Source organism: Fistularia commersonii, chromosome 27 (genome assembly GCF_037954325.1).
Source record: "Fistularia commersonii isolate RoL2024-O1a breed Wild chromosome 27, RoL_Fcom_v1.0, whole genome shotgun sequence".
NCBI lineage: Eukaryota > Metazoa > Chordata > Actinopteri > Syngnathiformes > Fistulariidae > Fistularia > Fistularia commersonii.
Genome location: NC_141310.1, coordinates 8,077,754 through 8,091,924, shown reverse-complemented (window position 1 = coordinate 8,091,924; position 14,171 = coordinate 8,077,754). Strand labels below are relative to the sequence as shown.

The 14,171-nt window shown below is 39.5% G+C and overlaps 1 protein-coding gene across 1 annotated transcript in view; it reads left to right on the top strand.

Annotated features, from left to right (window-relative positions):
• The window catches only part of LOC147217963 (transmembrane protein 266-like), a 40,118-nt gene extending 26,428 nt beyond the window's left edge, over positions 1 to 13,690 (top strand). The window contains exons 5-11 of the mRNA XM_086174836.1: positions 524 to 597; positions 2,076 to 2,132; positions 2,303 to 2,441; positions 6,759 to 6,874; positions 8,561 to 8,756; positions 11,814 to 11,876; positions 12,039 to 13,690. Coding sequence (XP_086030962.1) covers positions 524 to 597; positions 2,076 to 2,132; positions 2,303 to 2,441; positions 6,759 to 6,874; positions 8,561 to 8,756; positions 11,814 to 11,876; positions 12,039 to 12,664 — 1,271 coding nt within the window. The 3' untranslated portion in view covers positions 12,665 to 13,690. The remainder of the gene's footprint in view (positions 1 to 523; positions 598 to 2,075; positions 2,133 to 2,302; positions 2,442 to 6,758; positions 6,875 to 8,560; positions 8,757 to 11,813; positions 11,877 to 12,038) is intronic.
• Positions 13,691 to 14,171: the final 481 nt, after the last annotated feature.

Here is a 14,171-nt window from a genome sequence, read left to right as displayed (position 1 = left end):
TGTATCTTGAATGTGACCTATAAGCTGACCGGGTCAGAATAAGATAATCCTTTGACTATTATCATTCATATAATTTAATGTGTATCCATCTGAGTATGACATGTTTCACAGAAATCATGGGTAAATAAATGATACACATTATTTGTTTAAATATTACTTCCAGGGAATAGTTCTCAAACTATTCAGCCGGGGAGGATATTCTAAAAGCTATTGATGAGGAGTGATGGAGAGTGGCAATAATGAACCCGGTCTCTGCCCAATAAAAGGCTGTCATCCCTATCGATCACTGCCTGATGATACCCGAGTCCAGGGAGAGTTCCCTGAAAGATTAGCGGTTACAGGTCATGGCAAGATATAATTCAAAGGCGTGGAGATGGACAGAATGCCAGGGTGCATAGAGATAAGGGACACAGTCAGAGCTGGATTGCTGTAGAGTACAATTTCGTATAGTTTTTAGCATGCTCCGTTGTGGCACATCGTGATTTAACTTTTTTTTTTTTTTTCATATGCCCTGTCTTTACAGTTTCCAATGCTTTTCAATTTGCCAGCATTATTCACTGGATCAGCCTTATCATCCTGTCACTCTTCTTTTCAGAGGTTAGTTGGTGTTGGTTACACAATTTTTCTCCTCCCACACTTAATTCCAATACTTCTCACGTGTTCGATATTCTTTTCATTCATAAGATTCTGCAAAAACAGCAAGCTTATCAATAATTCAAATTTGTCAGAAAGCTTTTGTATCATTATGACGAATCGGCCCTGCGTGAGTTCTTGTTCTCAAAATTAGATTTCTGTTTGTTCTGGGGTTCATTTTGACTCTGATTATGCTGAGGATCATTTGGGAAATATATTGAGGTCTAAGTTATAATCACATATAAGCATTGGCTTATTAACATGTCTGTGAACATGTAAGCATGATCATATCAGAATTAAACACCTTTTCTCGAGCCTCAGAGTGGTTGTAGACTCCTAGACTTATTAATTCAGAGTTATGTCCTACAAAACATCATATGCTTATGCTCTATCTGTAGCTAAGCAAACCAAGTAAATGCCTCAGGGGAAAAGAATAGGTCACTAATATTTAATTTCTACGATTGTCCACTTGGTTGGTTAGGAATTAGGTTTATGTCTAGAAAAACTGCCCAGAAGCAAAACGGCTTGTAAAACGTATTGTTTGTATTGTAATTGTAATTAGTCTTTATAAAATTTAAGCCATTGTGTGATAAAATTATTTCTTATCTTTTCTCTGAAAGTATGAAAAACAAAATGGAGAGGGAAATTCGGCCCGTGGGCTTTAACTTCAGTGCAAAACAATTATCCTGACAGCCTCAGCCCCAATGCCCTAAACCAAACATTAATTACCAGTGAGCCAGCAGGAGCAATAATTAAAGCTCAGTTTAATGAGCAGTGGGGATGAGGTTACAGTAATGTGATCTGTCCACACACATCGTCCACTGACATCATAGAAGAAGAGCCACCTGGGAATGGTGTTAGATACATTTAGCATATCACCAGCTGGTCCCTCTCCACCTCTTACAAAACAAGTTTCCAGCATGTGGGTGGAGTCACTGCACGTCTCACTTGACACAAGCCTGATTGTCCAACAGGCACCCAGGATGATGGATTAGCGGGACCACTTATACATGACACCCCATGCTAATTGGAGTGTAAATCAATGGCCCTGCTCAACAATGGATCCCGCGTCTTGCGACATTTGTGGAACGCCGTGTAAATTTTGATGGGCGGTCAGATTACAAGACTAGCTCTTTTGTTTTCTTCGTATGTCAAAGATCAGTGTCAAGGATGAGATTTGATTTTCGTTTTATCAGACAGATTTGTGCTACGGTTTTATTTTTAAAAACCAGACACCCAGAGTACTTTCTGTCTTTTTGCGTGATGTCGGTAGAGTTTCTTTGCAAATGTGTTTATTCATTTATTATGTCTGACACTCAGCATTCAGAAATCTCGACAACTCAAAGGAATGAGAATATCAGAGGACCTTTTTATGTGAACCTACACAATCCCTCACCTAATTTTGATGCTTTCGCTTTTTTTCCCATTCTCTATCTTCGTAGACTGTCTTTAGAATAGTAGTGCTTGGCATCTGGGACTACATTGAGAACAAAGTTGAGGTTGGTGATTTCACTCTAAGTATATTAGCCAATCTTCAAGCTCAGTTTTTACTTTTTGATCGAATTTTTTGTTGTTAGTCCTCACTTTTCACTGTAAAAATCACTAATTACGACTGACTCGTCCCATCGGGTTGAATTTTGTCACAGTGTCTGTGTATGATTCCCGTCAGGTGTTCGACGGCGCTGTCATTGTGCTGTCCCTGGCCCCCATGGTGGCCTCCACGGTGGCCAATGGGCCGAGCAGCCCCTGGGATGCCATCAGCCTCATCATCACACTACGCATCTGGAGGGTCAAGAGGATCATTGATGGTTAGTCAATCAACTTTTATCGATCGGTATAGTCTTAACTGGGCACCCGATGCATGTGGGACCAATTAATGTTGCGGAGGGAGTCAGGGAGAGACCCAGTCTTTCTGAATTCAGAACCCTCATACAGACACATAACAATCGTCTGGCCTTGAAAGAACTAAGTGACCCCGTCTATTGTGATTATACAAATTATTTACTATTCAGAGCAATGTAGCTATCGATCATCCCTCGGAGTAAATTACTGCCACTCTTCTACTCCAACTTGTATTGATTGTAAGGGTCTGGTTAAGTAGATTCACAGAGGCCATAATGAATATAGTGGTTGTTCTCCCCTATGCTAATGCAGACTGGTTCGATATCTGTTCGGAGGTCACCCTCAACGTGGACCTCTTATTGCATGCAGGATCAGCTGTGCACAGACCACACAGGAACTCAGTTGGGTTAATGCCCTGAGACTGATGTGCAGTTTCTCCCCCCTTAATCTGTACTTAACAATCTGCCACCTTTTAAGTTTCTAAGTAGTCACTCTTGCTGAGTAACACAATATGATATCATAGAGTGCATATAATGAATGGTTGTAACCAACGACACATTGCACATCAGTTTGTGGACCGAGCTTTAAGCCTTGCAATATGGCCCTTACCGTCCTGGTATTTCTTTTCTTGTTAGATGAATTAATGTTTTTTATATTAGGGATTGGAGGTTGTAGTTGCTTTGAAGCGCTGACATAAATTTATAATGGCTATTAGTTAGAAATCTATTTCACGTTATTTTGGTTCAATAGGATGCATCTTTTAATTGATAGTACAATTTGCAATCAACTTGAAGGTGGTGGTAGTTTTACTCCTCAGTGAATGGAACCTTTTGTGAAAACAAAAGGCTGCCTATTAGAAAGAACTGGGGTTTAGGGCTCTTCCAAACCAGCAAAACTTTACATCCCTTTAGATTAGGCCATCTGATCTGAAAATTATAGATTTTTCTTTAAACTATAGATGTCCTTATATGTATAATATCTTAATAAAAATAATGTTGGAATCCAGAGTATTTATTAAAGACCTTCCTGGGTATATAGTTCACAACATAGCAACTATTCAATCGGTATTCTACTGTAATAACTGTCTTCAAAACACGTGCCCTTGAAGAAATGTGCCTCTCAACCTGCCTCAACAGTGTTGGTTTCCAGGCAATGAACTCCTGATTTTCCTTTGGCACACTTTGTACTGCTGGAGTTGATATTTGTGAGTGATTGAGTTTTTCTGTGGTCGGCAGGCAGCAACACACCTTAAAGGGGGAAAAAAAAAATTACTCCAAAAATAATAAATGTGCAGAGGGGAGGGACCAGCCTGACTATCGTTGGACGGAGATTAAGTATCTCAGAGAATTAGCTTGATGTATAACATAGAAATGTTTGTGTCAGGCCAATGAGAGACGAAACACAATGAAACGAACTGCAGTAGGTATAGAGAGTTTTCAAAAACCGAGCTGAATCTATTTGCAAAACAATACATCAAATGGGAAGTCAATCTCTCAAACCTATTGACAGTTAAAAAAAACAACACTACATAATTGTTATTTCAGGTGTGTTTTTCAAATCCTTTCCAACACAGTGAATTGTATAGTTCGGTTGGCTTGTACCTTGACCAAAACTCACATTAGAAACGTATTGATTTCTGAACCCCGCTCGATTGAGTTAATGCTTTTCACCTTGTAAAACGTGAACATGAATACAATAAAAACAATATATATGATAGCTTTGACCACGGCCACTGCACCAGACTCAGCTGTGTAATAAATAAGATTACAGTTGCTTATATAAATTGGATTAAAACTATGAAACAGTAAGGTACGAAAAGCTATTTTTACTTTAGGGTCAGGGGGCTCATTTTAGCCCCTAGTGGCCATAGCCTGGGGACATCCATGTTTTATTAAATCATTTTCACAAATATCATTAGCGAGAGAAAGAGAGAGAGAGAGAGAGAGAGAGAGAGAGAGAGAGAGAGAGAGAGAGAGAGAGAGAGAGAGAGAGAGAGAGAGAGAGAGAGAGAGAGAGAGAGAGAGAGAGAGAGAGAGACCAGCAAAATTGCAAATGGTTACAAAAACTGATCGAGATATGATTTGACTGTTACCACGGATTCACAATTATATTTAAAACCAAAACAAAATACAAAGCGTGTAAAAAAATGGAAATATTTTTCAGTCAATATATTGAGGATGTTCTCATTTTATAGAATAAAAAAGTTTTCCCAAAATATGTTTTATAACATTTTTGGGGGGAAATTCCACCATACTAAAAACCTGACAAAAACCTGACATTGAGTGAGCCCATATGGTAGACTTCCAAAGACAGTGACAGAGAGGTGTTAAGAACTGACCATCCACCAGCTGTGACAAGAGGAATCCAAATTTAATATCAATATCCTTTTTATGTCCATCTTTTCATTTTGACCCAGAAAGTGTGTCATTTATAAATAAAACATTCAAAGAGGTTGTTACTGATTGACCAAAATGTGATGTGGAACCTTTTTTCCCCCCTTTATTTGCATGTCAGGTCTCTAAATTCTTTATACAGCCCATTACTCAATAAGGACACAGAGTCAGTGGTGACCGTGATGAAAAGCCAAAGGAACATTGTCATTCGAGGTCAATTTTCCACAATTTAACTACTACACGTTGACTGCCATAAGAGGAGGTCATGTCAGAGAAACATGTTTCACTGCTGATGGTTGATGGTGTCAAACGGGAACACAAAGATGAGGCTCAGGTGGTCATCTGACTACCTTGACAATCCAAGTAAAAGATTTCCATAACAGTAACATCAATTGGTACTTGAGCATTGTCATAACCTCCTAAACAGTCTCATGTTCCTAGGTAACTAAGCTGTTTTTGTATTATTTTTTTAATCGATATTACTAAGGAAAAAATAATTATGCAGATTATTTGGCTTTTCAACTAACAGTAAAACAATTAACATATTCAGATTGACAAAATAATTCACCAGGGAGGATGTCACTGAAGACAAACTCCCTTTCTTGGACTGTTGTGTTCATATTCAACAGGACAGGGGCCTAGACATTAAGATCTGCCGGAGAACAACACACACACTGACCAATACCCAAATCTACCCCTTGAACACAAATTATGTGTAATCACAATTCTTCACTACTGAGCCAAAAACATCCCATCAACTGCTGAAGGCAGGAAAACTGAGGTACTATATATTAGGAAAGCCCTTTAATGTTGTGGTGACCTGAATTGGGCCTTTGCCAAAACAGAAACCACCAAACAGAAGAATAAGGAACAGGAGGAGGAGAGGAACACTGAACATAAAGACAGTGAGATTTCGAGAAAAAAAAGGAGGGTTGTCAAACAACACCAAATAGAGGTACATTTAAAACCCAACAATACTCTGAGGCAAAGAATTGTGCACCCCAAGGACAGAGCACATCCAGAATGTTCTGTATTTTGTCACCTGCAATGTGGATCGTGATGATGTCTACATCGGGGAGACACAGCAACCTCTGCACAAATGGATGGCCCAACACAGGAGAGCCACCACTCTACCGTCCACTTACACCTGAAGGAGAAGTCACTGGCTTTCTATAATGTTGAACTAGGATCTGTTCCAAGAGGGATCAACTCACATGCACCAAGTTTATCTGCATCCCCCAAATTAGCTGGGAAGATCCATCACTGAAACCAGGTCCCCGGTGACTACCGCCTGAGCTTCAGTCGAAGGGAACCGGTTTTTAACAGGTTCCTCTCCTTTGCTTTTGCACGCAATCTGAATTTTTTGCTCTACTTATTCATATAGTAACTCAGATAAGTCCCCAGAAGTGGTACCATTGTCCCCCTGACGACACCCCAGTTAGCACAATGACCCAATTCAACCTAGTTTCTGCAAAACAACTCTCATTAACACAGGACATTCCAACTAAAACCAGTCCCCAAATCCGGGGGTTGTATTAGGAAAATGTCTCGCAGTCCTTTCGAACTGATGAAGCTTCTTGGATGACAGGTGAAACAACTTCAAGAGAAAAAACTCAAGTTCAGTTGCCACGAAAAGATTTCAACCAGAATTAACAATGATCTGGATGACTGGATAGACATTGACAAAATAACTTCCGCCTGTTTCACTCATTTGCTTTTTTTTTTTTTTTTTTACTTTTAATGTCATAAATACACAAACAAACAAATAATTAAAAAATACATAAAAGAATATCCTGACCGTGTTCCCATCACAGTAACATTATCCGGCCACTACTTCATGTATCGCTACTTGCATAAATTCAATAATTCTTCTTTCCCCTGTGCTGTTAGCCTATGTGCTGCAAGTCAAAGTTGAGATGGAATTGGAAATCCAGCAGTGTGAGAAGACCAAAGCTCTGCGGGAGGAGCAGTTGGAGCGTCTCACACAGATCTGCCAGGAACAGGCCGTGAGTAACTTTGGATGTTTTTGCTAGATTGTGTTTTCTCCATGTGTGCACAATTCCTATCAAACAAAATTAGTAGATAAATGAAAAACAACAAGTTAAAGAATCAGAAAGATAAGGATCAGATAAGCCATAATGCATGATATTCACACAATTCGACTTAATATTTTGAAAGACAGTTATTCTTCAAAAATAATAGCCACTTATAGGCTGATTGAATATATAAAAGAAAACATGTTTTTAGTATATAGATGTTGAACTTTGAATTCAGTCAATGACCACTGACCCACTGACCTGTTGAAATATACCTTTTAATTGTTGGTTTTAATAGAATTATCCGACAGCTTTAATACAACATTGCAGTTTTTTTTTACCACATACAAAATATACCTGGTAAAATAACATTCTGTGGCAAATCAATCTAATTAAATTTAACTCTTATTAAATACTTTTAAATACAGCAGGGTCATACAGCAAATTGTAAATTGTCCATTGTCAGAAACTGTAGATCCAGTTATGATCAGAAGAGGGCAGCAGTGTCACACAAACCGGTCCAACTCTCCTCCACTGGGCACAGCCAGAAAAACAAAAAGAAAGAAGATATGGAGGTTTAGTTATGGAAAAAAAAAATGACGAAATGATAAATACGAACCTTCCATAGATGTCAATGCATCCCTTTTATTGAATTGCTTTCTTTGAAATAATTTCTCAACTTTTCTGTGTGATTTTTCCAAGCACACCGTCAGCTAAAACTGTTGTAGACGTAAGGAAACACTTAAAACTGCAGCACACTCTCCTAGGATGTGTCTGGAAAAAAAATAACATTTCTTAATTGGTGTTTTACTGTGTTATGCAACACATTTCAAAATAAGAACATCATCAGCCATGGTTTAATTGTGCTATAGGGAAACAAATGAGTGAACAGAGGAACTAAAAGAATGTATACGGTAAACGTAACCACATTTAATTTCAGTTCATCATAGTTTAAGGAAGTGAGATATTCAGAAATACACTCAACTTCTATTTCACTACATTTTCCTAAATGTACAGTTAATGAAGCAGATGAGTTTTCTGCCACAGTTAAGTAAGCAAACAATGTTCAGTTACTGTTCTTCAATTCCGTTCACGAGGACAATGCAAGTCAGGTTTGTGTGCTATGAAAATGCTCAGACTGGAGCGTAGGAATTAATAAATGTGTGCGGATCACTGGGTGTCAGATTTTATTAGCACTGACTCAAAATTCACTTGAAGTAACCTTGAAGTTTGTCTATTCAGAGCAAATATAACTTAATGGTTAGAAAAGACTCTGTATATAAAAACTGTTTTAAATGTGAGTTAGATATATTTTACTATCTCTTACATTTCAATATTATTTTGCCTTTTCAATGCAACTGTTATTATTTTGATGTTTAAATATACACATATTACTAATTTTGTCCCCTCCGGCAGCAGTCACCTCTTTAGTTGCTCCTTGACTGATGATTCTTCCATGATGAGTCACGAAACACTTCCCTGTTTTCCTTTCCTCTTGCCCTTGTTTCTTTCTAAATTCCCAACCCTTTTTTTAAATATCCATTTTAATGTTCCCTTCTGTCAACTATGATTACTTCCTCTCTTATTCTTTGCACACACACACACACACACACACACACACACACACACACACACACACACACCAAACATCCCCAGTTTGAGATCAGGCAGCTGAGGGCCCATCTGGCCCAGCAGGACCTGGACCTCGTGGCAGAGCGTGAGGCAGCCATGCAGATCCACCATGTATGGGGAAAACAAGGGAGGAGTTTTCAGGTTCTAGAAGGTTTGACTCCTGGGGAGTCTGACGACGAGGGTGGCCAGAGAGACATTAGGGAGCCGCATACCACTGCAGGTACAGTATAATGCACTGTATTCAGGAAACTGATCACTTAATTGTTAAATCGTATCTTCAATTGGTTAAATGGCAGAAAAGTCAGAGCATGTTTGCGCCTAGGCTTTATTGTGCAGAGGTCAAATAACAATAAAAGATCTGGGGCACTTTTCCTTATTTTCCAATGTATACTGTTCATTTGTGGAAAAATACCGCAAATTAGAAATGACTGGAGATTTAACAAGAACGATGATAACATCCCAGGGATGGGACTCTAACATGTACTACTAAAATTACTTTAACTTAAATTAGTCCTGAATGCACTTTACTTTATATGAATTAAAGCCACTTAGCAAAATAGTGATGCAAAACATGACACGGTACTCTTTTCTTAGAATTTCATTTGCTTATTAAAAATTTATTTGCAGTATGCAGTGTAATACATTACATTCATTACAAAAAGAAGAGAGGCCGATCAGGATGAAGAAAATATTTTGAATGCGATTTTTTTTTCCCCGCATTGTGGCTCATATAACTCATTTGAATGCATATGAGGCATGTCGAAGGTCTGCCTGTGAAAGCTGCATGACAAACAAGGAGAGATGTGCAGCATAAAGTATGTACATAATTATGTGGAACAAAAAGTCCCTGATGGTGTAACATCAGGTGAACTGGATGCCAGAGCGGTATAAAGTTAATCTGGAGCAGTAGCCCTGGAGCAACTTCGAGGCCAGGCTCTTAGCCCTTCCATTCTCACACACAACACCCATCTGACCGCGGGCACACAGGGATCAATATGAGGGCAAAAAAGCTTTTAGGATCTGGTAAATTCTGAAAAAACAAGCATGTATTTTGACACAATATCAGCCTGGCCAGGCTTCTGTCGAACCCCAACTATATCTCTTTCTGTTCCCAACGTAACTGGCCAAGACTACTCCGGCTATTTCAGGAGTGCTCTGTGCATTGGGCCTTGTTGGGATGAAGTGGGTGTCTGTCAACATCTGTTCCTATTCACCTGCAAACCACAATAGGGCACCAGGAGGCTCCACAGTAGCCACAATATTACCCCAAGGGTATAGTGGGAAATCTGGCTCTCAGAAACAAGTGGGGCGTTTTGCCGAAACATAGTCACCGGGATGACTTTGGCCACCGGAGTCAACTCGAGTCAGGTCATCTCCAATCAAGTCAAGTTTGTACGATTAAATATCGCACGCTGCGTCTCAATGGATTTCTCGCTCTCTCACCTGCAGGGTGCCATCAAACTTCACAAGAGCGACTGCCTCTGGAGATTCAGGGTTATGCCACTTCAAAAGTACTAAACCATGTCAGTCTTTAAGAACATCCAGTGGCATTCAGTGTCAATCAATGAGCCGGTGACGTTTGTCTCTGGTGTGTGAAAGGAGGTTTTTAGTTGCAGAGCACACACTGGGGAAAAAAAGAATTGGTTTAACAGAACAATTCAAATGACACTGCCACATCTAAGAAGTTGTCCTTGACTTTGAAACCAAACCAAAGACTATTTTACAATGAACAAAACAGCGATATATATTGCATGGCATCTGTTACCTTTGTATGTTTGCAGTACTTAAATGCATGGAATAAATAATAAAATTGGAGTTTTGAATTGACCTGTCGGGACTTTGGCATGTCACTTTTCTGTTTTACGCAGACAGACAGGATGGTAAGTGGGCATTCACAGCAAGAAAAAGAGTCTTTTATGTATGCTGGACAGATAATTCTTTTTTTCTCCCTATCACTCATGTGTTATTAATTGAGGAGTGATTGTCTCGGTCTTGTTTTAGTGAGAGCAATGCTTCGTCTCCAGGGATGGCTCAGGGATTAATATTTTAGACTGAAAAATAAATGAAATTACCCATCAGAGTCTGCTGGATGTCTCAGGGGACAGGAGCTAGCACTCAGGGTACTCTGGGTTCGCACTCAGTCAGCAGACAGTGAGCTCAAGACCAATCAAGCGCGCACAAGAGCATTGCAGACCACAGCCATTCACAATGCACACGGAGGCCTGCAACACTGGAGGGACGGCAGGTTGAACAAAGAGCCCCAATGATTGCTTATTATTCCCCAATTCTTCTCGGGTTGTTTCTAGTGCACCAGGGTGCAGTTAATGCACATCGAAGCACGGCGTGATGTTTACGATTTGCCTATAAGCACCTGTGGCCTGGGGTCACCTCTGTCAATATTCTGTTGTTAACATAAGTATACTTTCCATCTTGACTTGGTTGTTATGCTAACACTGAAATGAACCAGAGTACCTCCATATAAAGCACTGTGAAATTCAATTACAGTTCGTCACACCTAGGATAACCACAGAATATTGAACCTTACCTACCTCTACTGGAGACTTTCCCACAGTCTCCTGGTGTTGAATGGCCATTTTGAAATATAATATGTTCCACATAAAAACCAAATAGCATGATCACAACAATCTTTCACTTACAACGGTGACACATTGCTAATGTTAATACATGAGGAAATGCATTGCAAAAAGTGCAGAACTTTGCTCGATCATGTTAATGACAGCAAAGTCACTTTACCATGTACGGTGTTGATATCTGACAAAGTCTTTATTATTATGGGTATCCATATTGTTGAGCATCTTTATTAAATAATAGATTTAAATTCATGAAGAAATAATCAATACAATAGAGCAACCAACTGGTAGTCTATTCAAAGATTTGGAAATAAAAAAGGAAGATTTGTAATGTTTGCCTCAGTCTCAAGACCAATATGGAATTTCAATACAGATGTTAGACAATAATTAGAGGTCACAGGCATCAATTTGTAGCATTCTTTAAAAATTATATTGAAGGAAGCTTACTGGTATAGTAACTATTTTTATGCATGCTCTGGTGCTGTGAAGTATATCATTGATATTACATGTATTTAAATATAAGGCAAGGTCTGAAGCATACAGCCTAAAATAATGTGTATTCTGGTTTTACATGCTTTTTTTACATTCATGTCGGTTTTAAGTTTTAACCTGTGCCAGAGATGAGCGGATATAGAAAAATATCACTCATTCATTCCATTTACCGACTGATTTATTTCTTAAAACAGATCCGGTGGTGCGTGATGACATGAACAATTACATCAGTCAGTACTACAGTGAAGCAAGTAGTGGTAGGTGATCACACATCCCTTTAAAGGCAGAAAATAAAAATGAGTAAACCAGGCACTTTTTTTGTTCTCTTCCAACTCTTGAGTCCCCATTTAAAGCCGCAATATTTCAGTTATCTACAATTAGTTTTTAACTGATTTCCAATATTATCTGTCTTCTAACAGAAGCTGGAGTGTCTGGCTTAGGCGCCCAGCTGATCACCACTGCGGCCATTGACGTTCACCTCCCCACCAATACGAATCCCATCCAATCCAACCCCATGCTTGCCATGGAACGATTGGGCAGCGCCATAAGCGACGCATCCATCAGCATTTCCCGGTCCAGTGGAAGCCTGACTGCCCGCCCTCACAGTCTTAGTAGCCACACCCCCGGTTCATCTTTGACAGACTGCAGCAGCAGCGCAGCCCAGGATCTCAATCTCAGCTACAGCCACCGATGCTGCCCTCCTTCCTTCTCAGGCCAGGACCCCAGCATGGTCGTGCAAGAGCTACTTTCTTCTTTGTCCGAGGACTCGTGCCTCTCACAAAAGGGCCTGGCAGTCGACCCCGTCAACCTGAAGCTCCCGAGTCCCACTGGCTCGGAAAAGACCAGCCCCGAGCTGGACAACAGAATAAACATCTTTAACCGCAGGAACCAGGAGGAGAGGCGAGGCCGAGGCAGAGGCTGCGTGCTCCTACAAACTAAGCCCTTGATCCACCTGCAAGGCGGCACAAATGAGCCCTCACTGGAGGAGAAATACCGGCTCCTGGGTTCGGCAGACACACCTCTTGGGCACATGTCAGACACATAAGACATTTATAACAAACATTTCCACAGAAACAGAAGCTGAATTTTCTCCTTTTACCGCCACTATGTCTGGCATATACTGTATGAACTGCTATGGCAGGTGAGAACATCCAAGGTTGTTTTTTGTTGCTGTGTAAAACCAGTCTTTGCAATCCAGCTCAAGCTTGAGCCTTAGCTGTTAGCAAACACTGATGCTCCTTAACACAATATTTTCAGATGTCAGGGGTTTCAAAACAACAAAGAGGTCTCTAAAGCCCCTTTTTCTCTTGATACTTTCCAACCTCCTCCCCCGGTTTCTCCATGAGATGCCGGGAATCAAAATTTTCCTAATATAGCACAACAAAGACAATAAGATCCCAGGTGGGGGACTCTTCTGTGTTCTTGAACACATACTTCATCAGGAATTCTCACTTTGAATAGGTCCGAAATGCATTGAACTTTACAGGAATCAAAAACCAGCAAAAGGACCGTTCAAGCCTTTATTGAACAAAACTGCTCAGTACTGCAAACCAAGACACTGTTCCCTATTCTTGGAATTTAAAGCAGTTTAAACGTTTCTTTTTTCTTTCTATCCTTTTCATTGCTTTGTGCATTTTCTTTCTTTTTTATTTTGATTTATAGGAGTAAAACATTAGTCATATTATTCTTCGACACAGGGTACACACAAGTGAATTCATTTTCCATTTTATCTTTGCCTTTTCGACTCCCATTGGTTTAACTGGAAGCCATTCGTGGACCTTTCTTGAAATTTATTGGATAGCATTGTTGATTTGATTTTTTCCAAAAAGGAATTAGTAGGGTATATACTGTATGTTGGATAAAACCAAAAGGTAAGTGACTCTTCAAATGAAACAGGACTGGAGTGCTTGTAGCATGAACCTTTAACAGATATGTGCCCTACATGGCAAGCAAATTCTTTGCACTTTAATGTTTACAGACAATTTTGTAAACTTGGTACGGGGAAGTCAATTGCCAAATGCTGGTGTTGTCATTTGAATGAAAATAGCAAAATAAAGGTTAGTATTTCCTTAGCTGCTCTCACTTTACTGACTCTTGCTGTGACGTCTCATCTCAAAGTCACTTTGTTACACTGCGTTGCACATCATGTCATAAGCATCACCCCTTTATTTGAATATGACTTTTAAAAAATCTAAATTATTTAAGATCATTAAGATGAGAATGCCCTTCACAACTGCTGCTAATTGGTCGTGATTTTAATTGTGTAGCAAGAAGAATCAGCATGCTCTAATTACCAACTCGTATCATTAATTCATCAGATAAACTACCGTATCATTTTGTTGCTTGTTAAATGTTTACAAGTATCCAGAGAGCACTTCAATTGTTAATAAATGCCATTTTGATTTAGCCGTCTTCACAAGGGTTATGAGGTTCAACGAATTAAATGTTCTGTCAATTGTTTATTCATAGATTGAAGTGGCAATAAAAGGTAAGTCAGAAATGTGTCAAATATTGTGGTACATGGAAGAACATTCGTTCACAATTGCTATTTT